The sequence below is a fragment of the Corvus hawaiiensis genome, chromosome 7 (assembly GCF_020740725.1).
Source record: "Corvus hawaiiensis isolate bCorHaw1 chromosome 7, bCorHaw1.pri.cur, whole genome shotgun sequence".
Taxonomy (NCBI): domain Eukaryota; kingdom Metazoa; phylum Chordata; class Aves; order Passeriformes; family Corvidae; genus Corvus; species Corvus hawaiiensis.
The window spans coordinates 23,795,944-23,822,161 of record NC_063219.1 but is presented as its reverse complement, the minus strand read 5'-3'; the positions used below and the strand labels follow the sequence as shown (position 1 = coordinate 23,822,161).

Here is a 26,218-nt window from a genome sequence, read left to right as displayed (position 1 = left end):
CTCAAGGTTTATTTCCATAATACCTTTTCTAATCAGTACAGTCCTGAAAAGATGGACTTGCCAAAGGTTTTTACACAGAGGACCACAACTACAGTTATCTTTAAAAATCAGAGAGCATTTTATATGCCAAATAGGAGACCCCTAGTCAAAACAGAATAAGATTAATGCTAATTAAATTATATTTGCAGACAGAAAACTACATGCAGCAAATACGTGAACAGCAGGAAAAGATAGAGCTTCAAAACAGCATTATTGCAAAACTGAAATCACAGTTGGCTGCTCTGAATGCTAATAGAGGTATGTACTCCAGTTTGCACATTATTGCTTTTTATGCTGTGTTGCACTGATGAATAGTTCTGACTTTGTTGCTTCAGTTTTTACAATATACATATTTCAAATGAGTATCATACTTTCCTGTGAAAGTGAGAGTTAACACAAATGTGCCGTTTCAAGATCTATTTATAAAATCCAACACTTCTGGGGTCTCTCTTTATCCTCTTCAAGAAATTGCGAGATTTTCTATAGAGGTAGAACCTGCTAACACTGAAGCCAATAAAAGTTATGAAAATATGGGTTCAAATCATTCACTTGAATTTTAAAAAAATTGTTACATAATTAATTTTACACTTATCTGTTAATAACTTTATTTCAGGTTGTTCTAGATGTGAGTGCTATAATTATATGTCTTTTATGTTAGACGAGTCTTGTGATGCTAATCTTATTGCATAAGCAGAACTTTATAAGCAGGTAATTCTCTTTCAAATCAAATAGTCATTGATGGATAATTTTTCAGTGTTTGACTGTATTACACAAATAAGAGAAAAGAGTCAAAGTAACCATGTGTTAATCTGCCATGCTCATTAAATATTTATTCACACTAGCCTAACACTCCTGGTTTTCATAAATACTAGCAAAGTGGCTGACTTTTATTTTTAAGAGTACATGTACATTTCTTTATTGCCAATTTAGTCTTACATTGTCTCTAAGCACAGAATTTGGCTTCTCTTGCTTGTTTAATATGAGGGCTTGCTCAAAGAACATAAAGAAGTTAATATAGTCTAGCTTCTTTTAATTTTGTTTGTACTTAGAAGCCAACTGAAAAATGCAGCAAATAGTCAGTTGCTTTTATTTTAATTTAAGGCAATACACATCCTTACATTCTGATGCATGAAGACATTGAAACATCCAACTTACCTATCAGCCAGCTCTCTGAAAAACTGAACATAGCAAAGCAAAGAGAAAAACTCCTAAAGGTATGTCACTTAAGTTCACTTTTGCGCTGTGATTATACTATGAGAACCTAAAAGATAAGGGAGATTTTTACTGGTGCCTTTGAACTGCATGTGAAGTGTGTGAATGTTGTGCCACTGCAGCCTGTTTAGGTGAACTAAGCATTATCTTAGGTCGTTCCCAGTGAAATCTCTGTTTGGCCATCAAGCTCCCTAGAACAGTTTTGATCATAAAGCAGGAACTTAGTTGCTTATTTATTTCTTAACTTGCCAAAACCCAAAAAAGGGCTTTTTCTCTCTTACAAGAGCATTTCACATTGCAAACGGTCTCTCTAGTTTTGCAAGAAACGGAGAATCTGCACTCAAAAAGTGGTGGAGTGGGAAGTGAACGATCCATGGCTCCAGAGATGCTGATTTGGGTTTTTTAAATAGCCAGTGTTAAGATGATGTCTCTCTGCCCCTCCTTACCAAAGTAACATTAAGATTTTCACTACAGCCTACTGAGTGTAACAGGAATAAGAGTAAAGTAATAGCGCAGAATAGCTGGGAAGTGCCTTGAATGGATTTTACATATTGAGAAAAGACAGTGACAGAGATGCACAAAGTTGCATTGTTCTTATTGTAAATCATCTCACTGTGGTTTTTGAGAATTGTCTTGTAACATAAAGTCTCTTATTTTTGAATGTGAATCTCCATAGTTCCATAGCGGAGACTTTGTAAGGGTCATAAAAAGACCCTTGTGAGAAATCAAGCATTAGAATTAAAAAGAATCAATTTCAGGATTTATTTCCTAAGCTTCAAACAAATTAATTGTGCTAAATTCAAAGAAACACATTTTTTATCAGAAATATAATTGAAAAGTAATTTCATTGGATTACTGGTGCTTGCTTAATTATCCTGAAGGAATCTTATATGAGATGAAGCCCTTGCAAACATTTTAAACATACTGTCAGCAAATATTTATATACACTCCTTTTCTATTTAAAAGGAAGTCTTTATATAATTTTTCTACACTAGAATCTGTAATCATAAGATGTCATTTCTTTCCTAATCTCTGCACTTACTTGGATTAAAACACAGCTGAAGGGTTAATTCTTTGGTGGAGCATCTTTGCATATTTTTGCCATTTGCTGTCTTGAGCTGGATGAAAATTATGTCTTATGGTTGCACACGAAGATCTGACCAAGTCTAGTATTTCATACTCTTGTTTCTGAATGCTTACTAAAGAGCAATAGTTTTAAGCAACTTAGTCATATAATGAGTTAGGAATGAAAGGAAGCTGTATTATTTGCTCATCTCATGGGGAAACACTGAAATTATGTGATCTATACAGGAGATTATAATAGGCAATGCATGAGAAGCTGGAATCATTATTTCAGGAGCTATTTTCCTAATGGAATGTAGGTTATTTTCTTTATCTGCATATTTGTTTTATGTAGCCAGTTACTGCAGTTACGTCTCAGCAACAAGTATTTCATCTGGATTTTGCTTCTTCTATTCCATGAACAGAAATATTTCTGAAATGCCTCCATGCAGAATGAATTATATAAGTCTGTCTGCATGGTGGTGCATTTAAACCCAGGCACATTGCTATTCAAATAAGGTCTTTTTAGAGGGGATATGTAGAGATTTAAACCCATACAAAGTTGGGTTGACCCAGCCTATTCTATATTCCTGTTACTGGGAAAAAGCATGGAGCTTGGAAAATATATTTGACTGGACAAAGGCTGCCTTCTGCAGAGGCACATGGATATATTTGCACCATCCTTCCAATGCAAAGAGGACCCTAATGTTTGTTATTGTGTCCAGTAAACTTGCACTAATCTGGCAAGAATGATACAAAAATGTCCAGATAGCATAGCAGAGGCACACACACTTGTACTAGCTCTGGCTGTGTCTTGGCCATGCAATTCATGGCTATGAGTGAAGATATACAGCAGTGTTTCTACACAGGTTATCATTTTATTGAATAAAAAAACCCCCACAGTAAGCCAGTGGTTCAAGGGAAAATTGGACAACTGCATGGAAGAGACATCTGTTGAGAATTAATAAATACATAGACACTATTACTCAGAAGATCTGGGAATTTATTAATGGATATATCATTAATGTCTCCTGTTTTCTTGTACTTTTTTTTCCCCAGACATCATATTTTGACATCTCTTAAACTGAAAATCCATCATCTTGTCACTGACCCAGTATAGTTTTCTTGTACATAATTCAATAAAGTATTGGCTTTTTCAGGTATTAAAATTTGGAAGTTTGAATATTCTATTTGAAAGCCTGTATTTTTCTAATCATATTCTATCCACATTCTGTTCTAAACCAGATAAATTATTCCTACAGCCATTGTCCTCTACAGCGTCCTTGAAACTCAGTGTCTCTCCCATGGCAGGAGGTGCCTGGGTTTATTGATACCTTTTGAAACTGTCATTTGTTAAGTCCAGTGGGATTTTTAGTAGACTGTATTCAGTCCTGCAGTAAAATTAATAGAAATCCTGAATTGATTGTAATAGGTGCATGATTAGAGCTTAAATTTCAGGGGTTTAAAATGAGGGAGGGGCTGTCTTTTCTTTGTTTTCTAGTAGGTGGCCATACATGTGTATTTTATATGCTGCTGTCAAGGTCTGTTGCCTGTGTGTCATAAAATGCTTTAGGATTTTTTTGTTCACATTTGTCTTCACTGAAAGAGGTGAGTGAACCAAATTGGCTTGGTGGTCAGTACCAAACTGTATACAAGATTAGCAGAATTTTTCAGCTCTCTGCTTGAGAGGACCAAAGGGGCCTATATTGCTGCCTGGTTTTGAGACCCTGGCTAAAGTTAAGTAGGAAGAATTTGGATCCAGCTTCTGTCTCAGAGCCAAAGCTGTGCAGCAAACCGAAAACCTTAGAGATGAGACAGTGTCAAGGTTCTACTTTTTAGTACAGTCAGACAACAGAATTGTTGTAAACTCAGTAAGACATGAAGCTAAAGTCAACACCTGTGACAAGAAAACATGCTCATGATCGCATTTTGCTGGTTCAAGAATCTCAGTATTAAACACTGTGTGGAATTTGTTCATCAGAGTGTCTTCTGCCATGAAAAGGAGGAGGAAACTATGTGTTAGGAATGAATGAAGCAAATGTTATACAAAACTCTTCATCCTGCAATAAATGTTTAGGTCTTCTTTTTTGTGCAGGACATAAGCAGAGGAATGGCAGACATATGGTAGCCATCTTTATGTTCTAATTATGGGGCTAAAATTACTTACATAACTAAGAGTAGCTACTGCAGCAGTCTTGTAGAGTTGCATGTTCCAGTGCATACCAGCTTCTCTAGTGTCGCTTTGTTTCCTATCTTTAATGCAAAGAAAGCTGTACTTGATTTTTTGCTGGCTGGTAATATTGTGCATTTAGCTGTTCTTTGCTGCTGGTACTGATGTATGCAGTAGGATTAGGCCCTAATATAAGATGTAAGAAATTGTAGTATTGATAGCCTTTTCTCCCATTGCTTCATCTGTTTAATCTATCTCTACCCAATAATAGAGAAGAGTTTGTGGGGAGACTGTTAAAAGTCACAGTTAATATTCCTTGAGATGACTTATCATCAGTTCATCAGTTGATTTGTGTTTTTCCTTGAAACTAGCTGACCATTTGTTTTTTTAGGAAGCCACTGAAACAGGCCATTGTAGCACACTTCAGGGAAAAATAAAAGGAGCTGCCTTTGCTGCAGTACAGTCTGGGGACTGACTGGCTGTGGAGCAGCTCTGCTGGAAAGGAGCTGGGATCTTGTTAGACAGCAAGCTGACCATGAGCCAGCAGCGTGTCCTGACAGAAAAGAAGGGCAACAGCTCCCTGCGTTGTAGTAACAGGAGCACAGATAGCACACCCAGGGAAGTGGGTATCTCCCTCTATTCAGTATTCACTGGACTGCATCTAGAATACTACATCTGGTTTAGGGACCTCCAGTACAGGAAAAACATTGACAAACTACAGTGAGTTCAGCAGAAGCCCCACTGAGATAACTGGGGGCTGAAGTACATATCCCATGAGAAGATGCAGAGACTGCTCTTGTCCAGCCTGGAGAAGTGGCTTCAGGGGAAGCTAATAGCATTCCAATACCTACATTCAGGTTATCAGGCAGATGGAGCCAGGCTCTTAATTGTGGTACATGGCAAGAGGATAAGAGACAATGGGCAGATGAAACAGAAAAGGTTCAGACGGAACATAGGGGAAAACATTTCACCATGAGGACAGCCAGGCATGGGAAAAGGTTGCCCAGAGAGCTTGTGCAGTCTCAATCCTTGGGAAGTTCAAGACCAAACTGAGTAACCTGATCAGACATCATAACTGACCCTGATTTGATTGGAAGCTAGACAACCCTGGAAGTCCTTCCAGTTTCAAATATCTTCTGATCCTATAAAACCTCTGCAAAAAAGATACTGATCTGTTCATAATACATATGTAACCACTTTTCTGGCAGCTACTACCAGCATGTTTAAAAGATCCATTGTGTTGCCAAGTACTTAACTGAGCAGGTATGACCTGTGTGACATATTTATAAAGTTTATAAAGATTATGAAGTTTTGTAAACTTCAGTGAGTTTATAAGGGTTACCACATCATTGCAAACCACCAAGCACAACACTGGAAACTCTTAAGATCATCAAGCTATGAAGCGTTGTATTATTGAAAAATCCCAAAAGGTGTAATTGTTTCTCCAGTGTTTTTCATGGTATCCTGATGGTGCACAGGAATGATGATTTCCATCAGTATGTACTGATAATGTCTTCAGTTGCATGGCTCTTCTTATGTGGCTTTTTTCCCTGCTTGCTTAAATCTCGTCCTCACTTCCTGCAGATGTAGGAGAAATGGAAGAGAACTACTGGCCATTACTGCAGTGCCTCTAGTTATCTGAAGGCTTTTGAAAGCCCACATGTGAATTGGAGCTCTAATAGTCTCAAAGAGATAAATTATGCTGTATCACAGGCTCAGTGATTTATTTTACTGTCCTTAAGATACAATTGTTCCTCAAGGGCAAGTGTTACCTTTGATGAAAGTTTTTTCCTAGGTGTTTGGATTTCCAGCAAATAATGATGAAGGAAAATACAGGAGAAGCTGTATCCCCTTACCTTTTTTAAATGGGAAATTGAATTTGACCTGCCAGAAATGCAAATCATAGAAGAGTTAGGATTAAGGAGTTTTGCTGGGATTGAGACATGCCATTTTTAGACAATGTTTTGAAGTCACTGAGCAGAAGAGGCCTAATCTGGATCCCTAAGATACCACCCAAGTCTGGAGTTGCATTGAAATTCTTACTGTAGATTGGCTATTCAAAGTCACAGTTGAGACCATAAACCAATGCCTTCAAAGCTATTTTTCTGCAGGTTTTTCTTTTTTATCCAGCTAGTATAACTTTTTGAGGCTAAACAGTTGTGTCAGCTGCATGTACACTCATCCATGCTTAGCCAGCCGGTGTCTTGGTAAACCAGCTCTGGACCTATCCCTGCATGGCTGTCTTTGTCTAGAAAGGTAGCCCCTACCTACCTAATCTGCAAATGCACAACCGCACCCTGTGTAGGTTCCATTTGAAAATAAAACAAAAGGTCTTGAAAGAGCACTTAGTTGCTTCTTTCCTCTTCATCTTGCCTTACCTGTCTACAGAATATTTAACCTTGTTTCACTTACATTCTTCTTTAAGAGTTAACCCTTTGGGCTTACTTCTCTTGCAGAGACAGTCATGGGTCTTGGGGACACTTTTTGTGACGCGATACAATTCTCTAGATTTCATAAACTAACAGCTATAAGGTTTTCATAGCAGCAGTTTTAAACTGTAGGTTGTTCCTTGAAAATTTTTGCAACTACTATCTTTGAGCATATTAAAAATATTGTTTGTTATTTTCTTCTTTATTCCACAAAAATCCCACATAGTTAAAAGTTCCATGAATTGCTAGGATGGATCATTAAAGTGAGAGCAGCCAGGGCTCTTTATTCCACAAATCTTTATAGGACTGAAATACTTGCAATACAATCCTGGTTATACATAAAGATTGGAGGATGAGAGGCAGGAGAGCTGCCCTGCAGAAGGGGATATGTGGTTTGGGTTGATGGCCATTTGATAGGAATCAACAGTGTCCCTTGGCAGCCAAAAGGGCCAGCTGTGTCCTGGGGGGCATCAGGCACAGCATCGCCAGCCAGGCAAGGGATGGGATTGTCCCGCTCTGCTCTGCAATGGCGCAGCCCCACCTCGAGCACTGTGTGCAGTTTTGGGTGCCACAAAAAGGACATCAAACTGTTAGAGAATGTCCAGAAGAGGGTGACCAAGATGGTGAAAGGTTCTGAGGGCAAGATTTAGGAGGAGCAGCTGAGGTCACTTGTTTGTTGAGCCTGGAAAAGAGAAGGCTCAGGGGTGACCTCATCACAGTTGACAACTCCCTTGAGGGCGGCAGTGGATGGGGAGGTGCTGCTCTCCTCTCCCTGGTGAGCAGCGATAGGACACGAGGCAACAGAATCAAGTTACATCAGGGGAAGTTCAGGCTGGACGTTAGGAAAGGGTCCGTCACTGAGAGGGTTGTTGGTCACTGAACAGGCTCTCCAAGGAAGCTGTCATGGCACCCAGCCTGTCAGAATTCAGTGTCTGGACAATGCTCTTAGTTCTGTGGTTTAGGTTTAGGTAATCCTGCGAGCAGCAGGGAGTTGGACTTGATCCATATGGGTCCCTTCCAATTGGAGATATTCTAGGATTGTGTGATTGTGTGATTGTGTTCTTGGGTTTGCTCAATTTGCAGAGTTATCACTATCTTCAAAATGGTATAAGATTGAAATTAATTAAATACTATTTTATGTATCATATATGCAAAATATACATAAAATGCTAATGTAAATGATACAGTAAGTGAACTGAGTGTCTTTATTTTGTATAAACACTAATATGACTTTCAGAAATTCAGAAGATATAGTTGTTTTGAGTAATCACCCATGATGAGTTACATCTATGTGTAGTGGTAGAAGGTCTTTACTATCAATTTAAAATTAATAATGTAATAAACAAGACTGACCCTTACTTATGATGCAAAACCTACATTTAGCCTATTATAGACTGCTGAATAGTGATATTCCACAAGCCTCAATTATATTAATTGTACTGGTGTTTCTAAAATTATTTTTTAGGAACAGTTAGACAGTGAGAGCATGAAATTGAAGCAACTTGAGGACAAAAGCAATCAAAAGGAAAGAAAGCTTTTATCTATTATTTCCAATCAAGATGATAAAATAAGAAATCTGAAAAGCAAATTGCAAGAATTAAATGAAGCACAAAAGGGTATACAGATGCCAACGTATAAAAGGGAGGTAAGATAAGAAACCAAGTAGAGACAAAATGAAAAAGACAAACATTTGTAAATTATTACTTCTTTCAAACATGAAATGTTTGGAATTCATACTAATTATTCTAATAAATTTATTTTAAATTTCAGAATTCTATAATTACTAAGAAATTGTCAAATTATATAAAGCACATAGGGAACACCATTAAATACATATTGGGTAGTTTGTGTGTTAATTATTTTATGGTATGTCTTGAAAATTTTCATATTTGTGAAAACTCCTGATTAGCATTTCTGGTTTATAATTTTCAGTTTGAAGTTTTGACCAAGATTGAGTTGACTTTTTCATTTTTATGCCACCCTATTTTTGTTACAGAATAGCATCCAGGGTGCTATTCTGTCCTTGTGGGATAGCTAGAGTGCAGTCATTGATGTGACTCTAACCATGTATACACATATTAGCTACCTAATCTAAAGTGAACACAGGTAAGGGTAGGACCACAGCAACACGTAACTTGTTGCTATTGGACTTCCTGAGCATTGCTTAACTTACTGTGGCAAGCACTTGTATTCCGTGTTGCTGGGTGTAAGGCAGCTCAAATGCATCTACAGGAGCTGCAGCTGCACTTCAGCCTTACAGGTAAGACACACCTGTAGGCTATGGACCTGTGGCTATAGACAGTGTATCAGCTTATACGGATTTCTAAGCTTATACATCTTTGAAATCAGCTGATTTGGCAGGCGTGCTCAAGTTCGTGTCTGACTTGGAGCACATATGAACTACCCAGGCCATCTGGTAATGTAGCTCTAGTGGAACTGCAGTTTAATGACTGGTTATTATGAAAACTTCCCTTAATGCCTGGCAGATGTAAAACTATGTAATACTGGAGTGAACCACACGGTGGTAGTCAAAGTTAATAACTTATTTAAAAAACTGCTAAAACTCCTGACATCTTCGCTTCCAATGTGTTCATTGAAATTTTCAGTGAATAAATTTTTTAAGAGGTAAAATAGCTGTGTAACAAGCTGATACAAAAGACAGAATCTTACCTTATACATGACTGAAAAAGAATTACAATCAAGCAATATTCTTAGAACCAGTTCCCTTTCAAGGGAGTATGAGCAGAGAAATGCCACACTGAGTTAATAAGTTAAACTAAAAAGAACTAGGAATTTCACACAAACTGCTTTTGTTATTTTGACAATGCTTTGAGAGCTTTCAACAGGACTGGGTGAAGGACCACATGAAATTTTTATTCATATCAAGGTGAAGCGCAAAATTAATATGCTAATGTGCTCAATATTTTCATATTTTACTTCAAGGTGAAAAGTAAGAAAGTTGTTCCAGATAAGCCTGAATTATCTCTAGGGATCTCTGGTATTTCACCTAGGCCTGAAAGGTAAATACTTCTGCAGCATTTTTCAAATCTATTTTTGTCTTTTCTGCAATTAAGACCAGCTATTTCCCTCTTTTCTACACAGTACCTTAACAACTGGCTGGACAGGGAGTCGGGAGGGGGGAGCATCAAAGGTCAAAGACTTAATGCAGGAAGATAACAGAGCCAGCAACTATGTAGAGTCATAGCTGGGGCTTTACAAGTATGTAAGAATAAGTTGGGAGGGAGAAAGAGAGCCTCTTGGTTCAGCAGGAGGTTAAACTCTGGGAAACAGCAGTGCATGTTAATGCTGGGGTTTGGATAAGCATTAACTGCCTTGCATTAACTCTTCTGGACAGGAGTGTACAGCCATTATGGATTAACTAATGGCAGCAGAGCACAGGAGCCTGCTGTGCTGCCAGGAAGAGGTCTGATAGGCAGCATGAAGAAATAATTCTTGGTCTGATCCATCCTAAATGAGAGAGTTTGAAACCAAGTTTATCTGTAAGCTGAAGCCAGCAAGCCCCTGCTATGACCAAGGCAGTCGATTTCCTCTTCTGCCAGTGATTTCGGAAAAATATTGACCAAAATCTTAGGTTTGCATTTTTCGTAGGATAGGCAGTAATGCCACTTTTAACAGCTTTGCTGAGGTCAAATAGAAGATTCTCTAAGGTGAGGTTAGGGGAGTGTTAAAGGAAAGTGTCATAAATTCTTGCTGTCTTCTTATTCTCTTGCCTAGGCATCTGCTTTTGACTACTTCCATACATAGGCTAGGTGAACTACGTGAATCTTTAGTCTGGCTCACTACTCCTTTATGATAAGAAAAAGAGGAAATAAGACTGTAATGTGAGAAAGACTTGTTTGTCTTTTTGATTTATATCCAAAAAAATGAAAAACCTTTACCTCTCTTCTGTCTCCCTGCTTTCAAATAGCTCCCTTACTTTACTGTTTTCTTGGAAAGAGGTATGTGACCGGTAAGATTACTGGTAATCTTACATTAGTAAGATTATAGTATCACAAATGTCTAGCAAATTAAGACTGCTTCATCCAATCATAGCTATATTTTAAAGTTCTGATTAGAAACTTCAAATTTTTTTCTTATTTATCAAAACATCTGAAAAATCATCAGAATGTGTTAACAGTAGCAATTTTAACTCCTTCTGTAGATTTTTTTTCAAATGAGATACAAATAGACATTTGTGTGTTCAAAAAGAGAAACACAACAGAAGTAGGAACACAGTCTGCTATATGAATAAGCAGTAAAAAAGGAAAACAATTCACTAGATTAAAGAAAAATCCCTTTAGAGATCTTTTGATATAAAGATGCAAAAGAGAACACAAATCGAACTTCACTTTTTCATCTTTGAAGTTAATTTTATAAAATCCATTATATTGTGCTTAAAAATATAAATTACTCAGCAAGTTTCTCAAAATTTCACAATGGAATTTTATGGGTGCATCGGTAACTAAATAACGGTGCCTTTGGGCAAATAAACTCACACCAGCATGAACTATTTTTACCATTCTTGGTGCAGATAACTAAATATCTGATTCCCATATGATACTCTGGAAAAGATATAATACAACAAATCCCTCAAAATAAAAAGAAAAGTCATATGATATTGTATGAAACCAGAGGCAATGAGTTCACAAACTCCTCCCCAAAATCCCAGGTAGACAGAGAAGGAAAGAGCCATAACAAATGCTTGTGTGTTCCTTCTTCTGCAGTCTGAAGTGCACCGGCAACAACAGAAAACTACTGATGTTCATAGTGGCACCATCTTATTTTCCCTAGGATGAGGTGGAAACAGTACCCTTGGGAAAGATAAACTCTTCCCAAAAATACCTGAAAGAACCAAAAGGCTGGATTTTTGGGGATGGTCCTTGCAGGGTCAGTTCCTATGCTCAAATATATATGTGTATGATATGACTAAACAGCCGTTTGACAACATTTCCTTTCCTTTTTCCTGCTTGCTTTTACTGAGGAGAACAAAAATATGTATACATATGTTGAGGAACAAGATATCCAAGAAAAGTAGCTTATACTATTGTTTTTCTCTGGTTTGTGGGTGTGACTAGATTAAAGGTCACAACAAGCTGAATTGTTTGACTCTAATTTACAATTTTGATCTTCCAGAGAGAGTCTGGAGACTATTTTCCAGGACATGAAAGAAGAATGTCATCAAATATGTATGCTAGCCAGAGAACAAACAGACCAACTGAGTAAATTTAAGATAAAGCCAGAACCTGAAACTGGTAATATCATACTTAAGCTCTTATTGTGATTCAACTGTTTGAAAGCTTTGCTTTATATTTGAAAATACTGCAAATTACACATACATAGAAGTACTTCCACTGTTTACCATCTGCCTTTTTCAAGTCTGTTCACATGGTGCTCAGTATTTCACCAAGAAAACGCACCGCCAGTTTTGGCATTCTATGACGAGTGCTCCAAATCACATGCTATAAAAGACAGTCATCACATCAATGGCTCTTGTAATTGTTTTGTCCCTTGGAGTGAGAGGCAGGCACTTACTACATGTGATATCCCATCCATACTGTGTGAATGACAGCACTTGCTTGCTTTTAATTTAGCTGTCAGTTCAAAAGATGTCTGCTATGAATGCCTCTAGCCCCATATCTGTTAGAGGAAATCTGCCGGACTGAGGAGACTCAGAGGACTTATTTTCTAGACTTCCTTGTGCAGACTTTTAAATACTGTTTTGTTACATGGGACAAGAGCTTAATCCAACACTTCCTGAAAACAAAGGGAAGGCTTGATTTTTGTTGAAACTATGAGGGGTCCTGAATGTCCGGTTCTGCTTACCTTTGATATAATGTAAGCTACTCTGGGTATGCTCTACTAGCTTTTCTTAATAGTCGGATCAGACTCTTAAGTGATTTCAATAAGCACCTGGCAAATGCACACAGTTGAAGCAAAAGATGCTGATTTCCATTTTTGAAGTTTTGTTACATGAAGTGCTGACATGTATCTTGTTGCTTCAAATTTCTCTGTACTGTATTGTGATATTCTGATTGTATGTTAATAACTTCATTGTTTGGGGGTGGGAATTTTGGAGGAGCTGTGTTTGGTGACTTACTTCAGAATGGTTTTGATTTCCCTAAAGAAGTGCCTAACTCCACTGTGTGAAAAGCCATACATGATACAAGCTGTATAGATGATAAAAGAAGTGCCTAAGTCAACTGTATGCAAAGATATGCATGACAAAAGCTATATAGATTTAACACTTGATTTGGTACTTCTGTGTTCCACTTTACTACACTATCTGATGTCAGAAGACTGCTGCATGATCAGTTTTTAACAAAGTTATTCTCTTGCCTGATTAGGAGCAACCATTACCATTTTTATTAATATAGTGCCAAAAATGAAGGGCAAATTCTCAAAACAAAGGGAAAATATGGCCCCATTTCTGAATAGTTATTCAGTTTAAATATTTAACTAATTTGGAAACCAGTGGGAGTTGGGTACCTGAATACCTTCTAAAATCGTGCTCATGGTGCCTAGCATGTTCTTGGCACTGTGTGAAATGGTTTGGGTTCCAGCTTCTATTTCTGCCAGAACACTTCAGTAAATATGCAAGTATGTGTTAAGAGTATGGGACAACATAATTTTCAATAAAATGAAAATGTTTATAGCTATAAATCAAAGAGAAATATAATTACTAGACCAGAATTATTTCCTCTTATTTCTGTTCTGCTAGTTTTTGTGTCAGAACTAATGTTTGTAAAAGAGAACCGCAATCTGATTTTAAAGAGCAAAAATTAACAATTAAAAAAAGCAGGGAAGGAAGACAAAAAAAAATTATCCAAACACCACGTTTTTAATAATTATACTTCAATGGACTATTTAATGTTTTCTTCATTCTTTCTTCACAGAAATACAGTTTTCCATGCCGATACAGTGCACTGATAAAACTGATGAACAAGCAGAAGAGCTTTTTAAGCCTCGGGTTATAAAGGATATAAATAGAGGTGCATCATGCATCACATCTATCACACCAAGAGGAGTGGGCCAAGATGAGGACAACAACTCTGTAGAATCACTTTCTAAATTTAATGTCAAGTTTCCACCTACAGACAATGACTCTGCTTTCTTGCAGAGCACTCAGGAAAAACCAACAGTTCCTTGTACTGGTATATCTGAAAACATGCTTCAAGATCATCATTTTAACCTGGAGCACAGAGACCGTGCTGTTAACCTCAGTAAATTGGAACCTAACTCATTTGAAGCTCATGGCATTGATCTCATGACCTCAGCTTTACAAAGCTTAACTACTGTTGACAAAACAAACCCCTCAGATCATTCAAAGATGCCCTTAGAAAATATCTTTGACAAACCATGTTTAAAAACAACAGACAGTGGTTTCACATTTGTACCTAAGCACACAAACCAGGGTGTACCTGAAGTAATTTTTTCTTTAGAAGCTGCTGGAACAACCGTCAGAGGTCCTCACCAGGTATCTTTTCTATAAATATTCTACATTTGAAAAAATGGTAATGATTCAGACACACATTTTGAAAAGATCTTTGAGATGGAATTAATATATTCTATAAAGTACCTCATCAGTCTTTTTTTAAGACAATATCTCTTGTCAGTTCTTCTTCCTAATACTGGAGAATGTGTACCAGATGCTTTTCCAGTGAGACATCAGGAATATAAGCAGACACAAGCACTGGACGGTTGTACAAATTTCAGTTCTTCTAGATATTAATTGCTTCTATATCTATTTCAAAGCTGTCATTAATCCTAAATTGCCCCCTAGATTGCTTTCTTTCTACCCTGGATCTCAGTTGAATAGGGCACACATTTGTTTTAATTGTTTTTCATGTACAGCAGAGAATATGAAAAATGGACCAATTAAAAAGATAAACAGATAAATACTTCCACTATGAAAAAAATAGCTACTTTTTGTCTCAGTCTGAGGTATCAACAACACCCTATTCCTCCGCTCTAAGAAACTTAAATTTTTGGCATTGTAGGAAAAAAGCATAATTATTTTTTCGAATGAAGGAAAGTTCACTAAAACACTTTATTTTAGGTTTATATATGTAATTTGAGCTTAAATTTCAGTTATAACCTGAAGTCCATGGGAGGTTCTGAAAACAAGGCCCAGTTACTGTAATGCAGAAAAACATTGTCATGTTCTGACACTCACATCTCTGAATACTTTGCTTCTTTTGTGCAACATCCTGTCTCAGCTGAAAGCTGGCAAAATTATGGAGCTTTATAGACTGATTTTGTGGGCTTTTTTGTTTCTGTGGCTTTTCTGGTACCTTGTGAAAGGACAGATTTTCAAGAATAAGCAAATAGTGATAATTAGGAATTCTCTGAGGGTGGAATTCACATATTTTTACTATTTACATGGATGAAGTTTTCTGTTCTTTCCTAATGACAAGGTACGTGCAGCAGAAGAGCATTACCTCTCATTTGGTCACTGCATGACATGCAAAACTAGCATTTGGAAAGTGTTTGTAGGACATGATACCTTGGATGTTTTCTTCTCCTAAAATTTACCCAGTCTAGTTTAATTTTCTATTGCAAACCACTTTTGAGGGAAAATTTTAAAGCATTGAAAGATTGCTGTTTTAAACCAAAAGCTTGATTTTTTTGAAAGGTATTTTAAATATCTATTTGTAATGTAGGAGATCTCAATTCTATACTAACTTATTAATTTCAGTTTTTATTGTATTTTTCATTGAGGGTCTTCAGTTAAAGTTGTGACTAAGTTAAACAAATTAACACATTTATTTTACTGCTTGTAGAATTCCTGTGGAACTGTGAAGCATTCACTCCATTGCTTGTTACTATCCTCTTTTTCTGTATTCCCTCTCCAGCCTGTTCTTTTACTAGTTAGTCTGTGTATTCCTTTTTCAATAGATGGCACCCTGCATTGTACATTACAGCAAGTGAAACAGCTGGTATGTGGTTATAAATTGATAGGGGAGTATGCAGCTTAAAAAGTACAGAACAGTGGTTGAATAGCAGCAAGCCTTTGTCCATTGGTATTTCTTCAAAATAAGGAAATTAATTTGGAGCCAGCATTTAAAATGTGAATGATCTATTTTGTGGAGAAAAATGTACTAATGCTAACACTCAGAGAAAAAGAAAACTAATGGTGAACTGTTTCAGTATTTCAAAGTCATATCTACAATAGCACTGCATTGATTAAAATGTTGTTTCTTATCCAGAAGTTTGAAACAAGACAGTATTACTTTAGAATCCATTAAACATACATCTGTACATATCAGTATATTTAAATATCCATCACCTTTATTCACTTGCCTTAAAAATTGGTTTTCAAGTATTTTTCCCAATTAATTGGACTCAGCTCTAGAGGTTTTTCTGACTGTAAGTTGTGCTAAAGATTTGATCACAGATAATACATATGTAGATTGAAATACTGATTTTTTTTAAAGCTACTTGTATACATGCCCTTTTCACTGTGTTAACCTTAGCAAAATTTATGCATAAACTAGTCCTTAGTATTTTTACCACCTTTCTGGGGGCTGGTTATGCTGCTTACAGCTTCTATCATCCCTTCAAAAAATGAAGGAAGAGTCAAAAAGGAGAGAATTATATACCTCATTTTTTTCCCTAGTGTAGATAAAACTTTCAAGTATTTACTACATATGTTAACTTATAAAATGGAAAACCCCATAAATGCAATGGATTTGGCAACAGTAAGTTCTTGGAACTGCTCTCAGTTGGTGTAATAAATTTAGCTCTTTCCTTCTATGTGGATACTAAATCTAAAAACTCAGTACTGTTTTCTTAGAATGTAACTTTAAAAAAAAAAACGTGACTGAAAAGAGCAGCAGATTAAAATACACATGGATATTAGTGAACCTAGGATTTTACAGACTACATTTAGCTGAGACTTTCATATAGATACACGTTTATTAGTATTTGCAGTTTGAGGGAGTTGTTTCCACCAAAAATACTTGCAAGTATGTTCATGATTTTAAAAGCAAAACAGTAGTCTATTAATCTGAATATTAATGTTTTTGAAATGGAACATCTGCTTAAACAGATCCCTATTCTGACAAGGATATTAAGCACAATCTCAGCACTCAAGAAATGGAAGTTAAGTGCCTACATGTGTGGGTTGCTGGATGAGTACCTCCCCTTGTTATGTTTCCAAGATGACAAATAGTTTTTACATTGCTATTTTATCTTTTTTTCAAACAGTGCTTTACATCATATCAGAAACAAGTAATTCTAAACACATTTATGTAGTGTGTTTAAGTGTGTTAACTTGTTTAAGTGTGTCAGTGTCTAGATAGATTTAATATGCAATTTACACCAGCAACATACAATAAGTAGACTCTTTGAGCTGAAAAAAGTGGTGTGATTGCACTTAATTACTAATTAGTCAATTTAATTATATGGATTGCTGACCATAATGAAAGACAGTAAATCTGCTATTTCTATGTGATAAGCTAAACACTGTTTAAATACAGAATGGGCAGGAAATTGACTCCCAAGAAGTTTAGGGTGGTTTAAAAAGAAGGTTTAACCGCTGTGAAAGCCAGCTTAGTTGTACAGTGGGTTATCGTGGGAGAAATAAACAATAGATTCTAACTATTTGGCATGATGAAATTTAAAGAAAAGCTGAAAATTAAAAATCTTGGGTAAGTATCAGAAGCAAGAAATTTAAAAATTCTAAAGAAACTACTTTGTAAATTATTCTTGCTTGCCTTTCCATGTGTGAGTGAAGCAAGAGGGAAAAAATGAGCCAAAAAACCCCGTGTAGGGCACTCTCACTTTTAAGTTCCATCCCCAGCCACAGCTCATACCAGCTTGCTGCCATTCTTTCTACTGTGTAGTCACAACAGGATGCATTTGGTTTTCAATTTACTCAAAACCTGATTGCCCTGGCCATAGAACATAACTATTTGATCTTGTGTTGCTAATACTAAAGTTATGAAACTTAATTTTTAGCTTGACTTTGAAAATTGGTACAAGACTTTTTGATTCCTAGTTGGTACAATTCTAAACAGTGTATGCTTAGACTCTGGGCTTAAGTGCCTTGAATTCCAATGTTGAATAAACAGACTTGCTGGCTTTAAACTAACTATCTCAGGGACCAAGAGCAGTGCAGCTGCTGAACCAAATACAACATAGTTTACGGAATTGCCTGAATGCATGGATAGATATTCAGATGGTCCCAGTGAGTTTGATGCTGTCATGGCAGAAGAAATCCCAAACAAGATTATTTGTGACATGTTTATACTAAGAGGCAGCCAGAGCAAATAAGTACCTTAAGCCATGACAGTGATGTAGTAATTTTTGAAGTAAACTGAAAACTACGAAAACTACTTATATGTCAATAAGAATGGAAATAAAATATGAGTCATATTAACTCTGTACAAGAAACACTTTATTCTAAGGTAAAAATGTATTTTCTCATTTCTCCTAAATGGCTATTGTGTACGACTTCTACAGTAAAATGCTGAAATGAAAAGTTAAAGAAAAGCTTTAGTATGTACCAGACTGATATTACAGACTTCTGCTCGTAGCAGTATTTATTGTTAATAGATACCAAGGTATTTTTAAATATTTGCAAGGATAGTGTGTTTATAGAACTTTCAAAAAAAACGAAGTCCTATCTTGCTTTTCTTAAATGAGAACTCTCTAGTTAATGTCTCTGGCCAGGCAGGTGTAAACGAATCCTAATTTAAAGAGGCAGGTATTTTTCTTCAATATAAATATAAACTACAGCATAATGTAAACCACATTGTAAACGTCAGCAATAATAATTTTCTGTTTCTTTTAGCTCATTTGGCAGCCTCGAGACAATGATTTGCTGGCACAAGCATATGCAGACTCTGAACTGAATCAGTGTGGAATATGTGAATTCTGTCGAGAAGTTTTCCCACCATCTCTAACATCTAAGGAAGATTTTCTTCGGCATCTCAATTCCCACTTTAAAGTACAGTCTTAATGTATGAGAATTCAATGGTTCACTGTTTTTGCATACATTTATACATTTTTTTTATTCAATAGATATGATAAGAGTTTAAGAATTAAGACTTCTTGTAACAAGAACTCATGACTGAAATTGTTTGTCAGATAAGCACATTTTTAGTTGTCTTTTGACAAGGCAAAATGAAACTAAGTCACCCAGTACTGTAATTCACATTATTGTTTGTTAGGCTTCACTATTAACTTTGAGAGTGGTGTCAAATATTTTTTTTCTTCCCCAATTAATCTTTGCCTGAATAGGCCTGAAGTTGTGATTATATTTATGAATGTAGACTTGCAGGATTAATGCCTTAATCTGACTGGCAAAAATTGGTGTAATGCTAGGATTTTTTTTACAATATCCAGTGATATGATTATGTTCTCCCTGAAGTAAACAGGAAGAGAAGTAGGCCCTCATTTTTCATCTATATTATATAATTCCCAGATTTAACTTATGATAGTGAACCTCTTAATACAGATTCTTGTAAAATTATTACAGTAGCTGAATGCCAGGTGTGCCAGAATTAAGATAGGCTTGTTCACTAGTAACACAAGTGAATGGGTGAGTTTCCCAGATGAATTTTTTACTAAAGAGAGTAATCAAAAGCAACACATAAATGACCCTTTTGCCAAAACGGAACAGTAATGATTTTATGAATATCTGTTACATGTTATTAAAAAAATAATTATCTTGTTCGTGTACCCTTATAGCATTAATAATTACTAAAAATGCTTTCAGGAAACAGGTTATATTAGTATGAAGGATAGGAAAGATTAAACTTTCTCCAAAACTAATAGTACCAAAGATTATTTGCCTTCCCTTCTGGTCTGCTATGATGGATAGCCGGAGTCTGGTACAGACTAGAAATGAAAGGAGATCACCTAATCACCCAAATCTCAGTGACTTTATTTTTAACGTGAATACGCTTAGTGGCTTTCTCAATGCAATTAAAACTTGTGTTTAGTTGAAACATTGCAGTCTGATAAAGTTTGCACATTTTCTAGATTTACTGATATCAAATTTAAAAATAGGGGTGTCGCCAAGTATTTTAAATTAATGATAAAGGGTGCTTGCTTTTTGCATTTGAACTGAATATAGAGTTTAGCCCTGATATTGATAATTAGCATTAATATTTTCATAGCAGCAGAGCACAACACTTTTTCTTTTTAAAGATTTGTTTGCAGGTGACAAATTTCTGGAAGAATTAACACCTGCGTAATTTTTAGAAATGGATTTTTCTGCAATTATTTTCTCTATTTTAAACATGTCGTGTTTGTGATGGGCTGTCAACAGAGTGTACTGTAATAAACAGCAGTGTACAGTGCATGTCTGCTACATGACCTGGAGGAAGAGTTTGTTACTCTTCGGAGTTCTAAACCCTCGCCGGTCCGCAGCGCTGCAGAGGCGATGTTCGGCCCCGGCCGCGCCGTGCGGCGTGTGAAGCACCTCCCCAGAGAGCACGGCTGGGGGTGGTGCCCGGGAGAGGCACGAGTTCCAGGCTTGGGAGGAGAGAAGGGGATTCGCACATCTCCAGCCAGCCCGACACACAGCACGGACTCGTCCTCTCAACCGTGAAATTCGAGCTCAGGAGCTCGAGTTATTAAGAGATGAACAAACTGCGAATCACCTTTGAAGAAAATAAAGTCATCTGTTTCTCCCCCCCGCCCCCACGCGTGGATGCTTTTTCCCCAGGAGCCCTTGAGCTGGCAGAGCCGGGAGCCCTGCGCCGAGCCCGAGTCCCCGCGCGGGGACAAGGCTCTTTGTTGCTGGAGGCAGCCTGGGGTCCCCCGCAGCCAGGGCACAGCGGGGACGGCGGCAGGAGGTGAGGGAACACGGCTGACCGAAGTCTTCGACCAGCAGTACCCATCCATCTCCCACTGTGAGGGCTCCTGCCTAGTGCGGCGTTTTAGGAAGCTGTTTAAACTGCTTGCGTAAAACTGTTGCTGCCTGAGGGCATCCAGATAGGCTCACCGATCAGACCACTGCGAGGGGCACCAGTTGAGGTTTTAAATAAATATAAATAAATAAATAAATCTCCCGCTAAGCAGTTGTGAGCGACTCGAAGTGGGAGGCGAGTGCGGTCCCTGAAAGGGCCCCCCTTATACAGCTTTCCTGGAGGAGGCTGCTGCTGCCAGCAGGGACATCTGCTTTATTACACTCACCAGAGGAGACTCAGTATTCCTCCCCTCCCCTCCCTCTTCCACACAAGCTCAACTCAGCAGAGGAGTTTGAATCCAAATGGGAAGTAGAATGTCATTAAAAATAATAAATATGGTGGAAGGAACTTGAGGGGACAGGAAGAGCAGCAAACCCGTGCCAAGGTGTTCTACCGAATTCCAACTCTGCCAGGGCCAGCGGAGCCCCCCCCCCGGGGTAGACCCGGGGCTGCAGCAGTTTCAGGGCTCCCGTACGAGTTCATTGTCACCCCGCCCCGCGCTGACGGTGCGCGACGCGTGAACCCACAGCCAGCGTTCGCGGGAGCGCTCGCAAGGAAACAAACTGCTCCTGTTTCCTATCGGGAGCTCTCTGAGGGACACTGCGGCGGTACGGCTGCCTCAGCCTGCTGCGAGAGCTCAGTGCCGGCGGCCGGGTAGAACACATGTAGCTCCTCTGTTGCTCCGGCTAACTCGACAGCTGCTCGTAGCTCCAGTAATTAGACTGTCACTGCTTGTTAGAGGAGAGGAAAACGCTCCTATGACAGATTCCACGAGTCCTCTGTTTTTTAAAATCTCGCAGAAATCACCAGAGCATTAACTGAGATCTCTTATTTCTCTAGAATCAGAAGGAAAGAAGTTCCCTCTGCCATCTCGCACTCCAATCAGATCTCTCTTCCGACTCCCATGAAGCAGTGAATTCGCTCTAAGAGGCTGAGGAAGTTACCTTCCTTCCCCTGCCTACCCAGGAGGAAGAGGGAGCTTCCTGGCCTTGCGAACTTACTTTTAAAATCCCTTCCCCGTATGGCTGTATTTAACCAGATAACAGAAATGCAGCCTTTTCTCCATTAACTGAGCGGAGGAGTCTCTCGAAAACGATCCTTCTCCATCCGAGATAATATTAATTCAGAGGATGCTCAGGAGAGGCTGTCCCTCCTTACGAACAAAAGCACTGGAGGATCAAGCCGAGATGCTTCTACCCCCACCCATGGTTCACTCAGCAGATGAGACTTAGAGGAGGCGATTTCTTCCCCTCCCTACCGTACATTCCCCTTTCCCCCGCAATCATACAAGGTTAACTCAACAGAGGAGTCTCAATCCAAATGGCAACTGGGATTGCATTAAAAAAAAAAAAAAAAAAAAAAAAAAAAAAGGAAAAGAAGGAAGGGGGAGAAAAAATCAGAAATAGGGAAAGAAAAGAGAAAAAGCAGCAGGCTGATTACGAGGTGTCAAAACTGCCAGGAGCAAGAAGGTGATAGCAATCAGGGGTGAGAAGAGTGCGCCATTCGTGCGGGGCAGCTAATTATCCGTCTCATTTGAGAAGAGCAGCATTCGAGGCAGCAGCGTTCGCCTGCTGAACGGTGACAGATTGGCGCGGAGGAGAGGGGAGGTGTTAAAACAATGGAGCCGGGCTTGCGAGCGCTGCTGCATGCTAATCAGCCCGGCCTCCTTCCTTCCTTCCCTCCGCCTGCCTGCCTGCCGCGATCCCTCCTTCTCGCTGGCCGCATGGCAAGCCCAACGCTCCCCGGCCCCTCCGCAGCAGGCGGCACCGCACCCGGCATAGGTGGTAACCTAGAGAGAGTTCCAGCGGGACCGCGCAGCGGGGCTGGCGGCACCCGGGGGACCTGGCAGGCTGCTGGCTATCAGTGGTAGATTTCAGACCTCGCCCTTGGCGCCCGGGCTGCCAGGAGCCCGTCAGTGCGCTCCCCGCAAGGGGCAGAGGCGAGGAGCTCTTCGTACGAGTCCTGCGGGTTCTTTGGGCTGACCTCCCGGCGCCCTCCTCCCCGCCAAAAGCCAGGCCATAGCCGGCAGCGCAGCAGGTTGGCAGGTTGCCGCACCCCAGACCAGGCCGCCGATGTGAGGGAAATGCAGAGCTGTGCTAATTACTGATGGACTCCAAGGGCTCCGTTGCCCTCTCAGCTCTGCACAGGAACTGGAGTTCGGAATGCTAAAACATGCAATAAGCAAGTGGTACGGCCTCTCTTCTGCCACTGCCTCTTGCCTACCAGATTGCTTGGCCTTGCAAGCCTGAATGGCTCTGCATGTACACAGTGTGCGCCTTGTGAGGACGTACTAAAAGGTCTGGCCCTCTCTCAGACCAGGAACAACCATTCCCTTTCACAAACAGTGCGACAGGGTCTGCAGAGACAGCAGAAATGCTTTCTGAGGGATCTCTTTGGCCCTAGCTTTCCCAGGAAGTCCGTGCTCTGCACTACTCACAGGGCAAACCCTGGGGCTGGAGCATTAGCAGCCCAGCTACAGTAAGTGCTCTGCTCTGCCAGGGAGAAGCAGAGGAATGAGCGTTGGAATGTTTACTCTCCAATATTTCTCAGTTTCCATTCCATCCTGCCCTGAAAGATTTTTGATTACTATACACTTCAAAATAGTATTTATTACAGATTTACATAATCTGTATGTTTTATGTTAAGGCAATAACACATTGATGCTGTACTACTGAAAGGAGTTAATCTAAACTATGTAGTGTCTGCTATAACAGAGTTCCAACTAAAACATATCCTTGCTTTCTGGCACTGTCAAGTAACACATATACAGAAGGACACTGCCCAGCACATTAGGTAAGCTGCCAGGTGAAGCCACTGCTCGACTCCTAAACGTTCACTGGGTTATGGATCAGCACTTGGCCAAATTAAATTATGTAAGTCTGTGTGTAACCTCACATTTAATTTAACAAATGTTGTTTCAAATATCATGTGCCTAGTTTACAGTAGGATTCATGGGGACAAAAAAACACTGAAAGGAAATAAACTGGAATAAACTGGTTTAGGCCTGAGGTAAGCAGCACGATAACTCAGGTTGAATGCTATTTAAAATAGATTTGAGAGCATGTACAGCTAGGCGGTAGTAATAGCGTTTAAATTTTGTTATTCTAAGTCTGTCGTTGAGTGTACTTGATGAGATTGTCCATGAGCATACAGATGGTGAGATTTTCATGCTTCTGTGGCATACTGACATCTCAGGCTGTAAAAATAAATTCCCAGATCGCTGTAATACCTAAGAAATAGAAAAATGCAGTCCACCTTAATGCTCTACATTTGAGTGCTTTATATTTTAAGAGATTTTATATACTAAATACATGAGTTTGTGCATATCAGGAAGACATTTACAGTATAAAGCAAAATTTAAGATAAACTCTGCCCTTTTTTATGTACTTCTGAATTTAGATATATGGGGGATGGAGATAAAAATTTGCCTGTGCTATTATCTGTATATTTTTTTAACTGTACATAAGGATGAAAGGCAGAAATAAGTTTTCATTAGGTCAAGTTTACTTTTCATTAAAAGATTCTTGGATTGTTTCTTGATTTCACATACGTTTTCAAGCTGAAAACAAATTATTATATCTATTTCGATGATTTACACTGCACTAAAAAGGTATTTGGATCAAAGACGAATGCTGAGCTATCTTCTCGAATATAATAACTTTTTTCCTGCCTAAGAAGCCATAGTGTGGAGCAATCCATGCATCAGCCTGTTCAGCCCGGAAACCCACACTGATATTGCTCATAAATATCCAGGGTAGGGCATCCCTATTGGTTACTGCCTGGCCACAGACAAGGTGCTGTGCTTATCTAGGTTTCTGAACTGACCAAATTAAAATTTTAAATAAAAATATATAGCAGGGTAATATGGTGCAAATGAGCTAAAAGAAAAACGTTTTGCAGAGACAAGCACATAGTTTAAAAAGGTTTAAAATATTCAATTGGTGTAAAAAATAACTACTTATAAAAACGTGTGTATTTTCATTATGCTTAATTTGCCATTCAAAACAAGTTTTTCTTAATAAGCTCTATTGTTTCTATCTGTTTTGTGAAATGTAATACGTGTGAGACAGAAAGCAGACTCGGAATGTGAATGAGTCTTGTTTTCTCTTTCTCTCTTTCTTTCATTTTAAAAATACAACTTTATTCATATTCACAGGGATCTTTAAGTTGAGAAAAGGATTAATGGGAGTGGCATGACACTCCTGAGGTCATGATCTGAAAAGATGAAACCATGAAATTCTATATGCTAGTCTTTTCCTATATCTGATTTGCGTGCAATAGAAAAGTCTCCATAAGCAAAACACTCTATAGTTAATAGTTATGTTTTTGCTCTCAGCAGTGACACAAGCTTTGTCAGGTTTTTGCTGTTTGTATAGTTCATTAAAATACTTTAATAAATGACTCGTTGTTTTAAAAAATCACCACACTATCACCCGAATAAAAACATCTATATCCTCCCAGTTTCTGCAGTGTCAAAAGTACAGTCTCTAAGGGCAAAAGGTTACGGAGCCTTCATAAAGGTTTCCCATCTGTCATCAAGCACAACATCGAGCCCTCTAGGTGCTGTGAAAATGATTTTCTCTGGAATTCTCCAGCCCAAAGATGCCATCCTCTTAATTACAAGCTTTTGAGATCAAGAATGCCACTGAATTCCCTGGAGATTCACAGAAGATATGCAAAAATAATTTCTTCTCTTGCTTGCCTGCCAGGGCTTCTGTACCTGCCCACAAGCTAGTCAGCTCATTTGCTAGGTAATGATGGATGAACCCAGGCAGTACATCTGCACTGCTGCCCCTCCTGACATTGCTGACATGCAGTCTTTCAAAGTTTCTTCTTTATAATTGACTGCCAGCAAAGGAATGACAAATAACGGTTGGGGTTTGTTTTTTGGTTTTGTTCTTTTTTTCTTTTTCGGGAGGGGTGTAGTTTGTTGGGGGTTTTTGTTTGTTTGTTTTTAATTGATCAACTGCCCTTCTAACCATCACAAGCCTCCTGTACATGGGTTACTCCACGTACACGGGATAACAGAATGAAACGAGTCCTTGAGATCGCGGATTATAAGATGTTCTAATAAGAACATCTGCTTATAACAGTTGCCCTGAAAAAACACAGAAGCTATTCCTGGGGTCAGTGTGCATGCAAAAGAGTACATGGACAGACAATGTGTGGAGCCGAGGCTTTGTGTGACAAGCCCATGCCTGTGCAGCAGAAACTGAGCCTCTGGTCAGGTGACAATCCTATCTACAAATGTCCATTAGCACTTTTTCCAGTGGTGACAACCAGGTGAAAGGCTATCTGACCTACCAATTTATCAACAGTCGAGTGTTGGAGGTTTCTGTGTGGTTAAAGGGACTACAGTAATTGTAGGAGGAGGTACAGAACGTGAG

At 38.7% G+C, this 26,218-nt stretch overlaps 1 protein-coding gene across 4 annotated transcripts in view; it reads left to right on the top strand.

Moving 5' to 3' along the window:
• Positions 1 to 20,554, top strand: part of TANK (TRAF family member associated NFKB activator) — a 32,689-nt gene extending 12,135 nt beyond the window's left edge. For 3 of the 4 annotated variants that reach the window (XM_048309531.1, XM_048309530.1, XM_048309532.1), the window contains 7 exons: positions 189 to 297; positions 1,141 to 1,253; positions 8,378 to 8,557; positions 9,856 to 9,932; positions 12,046 to 12,164; positions 13,806 to 14,386; positions 18,707 to 20,554. In XM_048309531.1, the coding sequence (XP_048165488.1) occupies positions 189 to 297; positions 1,141 to 1,253; positions 8,378 to 8,557; positions 9,856 to 9,932; positions 12,046 to 12,164; positions 13,806 to 14,386; positions 18,707 to 18,874 (1,347 nt within the window). In that variant the 3' untranslated portion in view covers positions 18,875 to 20,554. The remainder of the gene's footprint in view (positions 1 to 188; positions 298 to 1,140; positions 1,254 to 8,377; positions 8,558 to 9,855; positions 9,933 to 12,045; positions 12,165 to 13,805; positions 14,387 to 18,706) is intronic. The other variant, XM_048309533.1, reaches the window with a different exon arrangement.
• Positions 20,555 to 26,218: the final 5,664 nt, after the last annotated feature.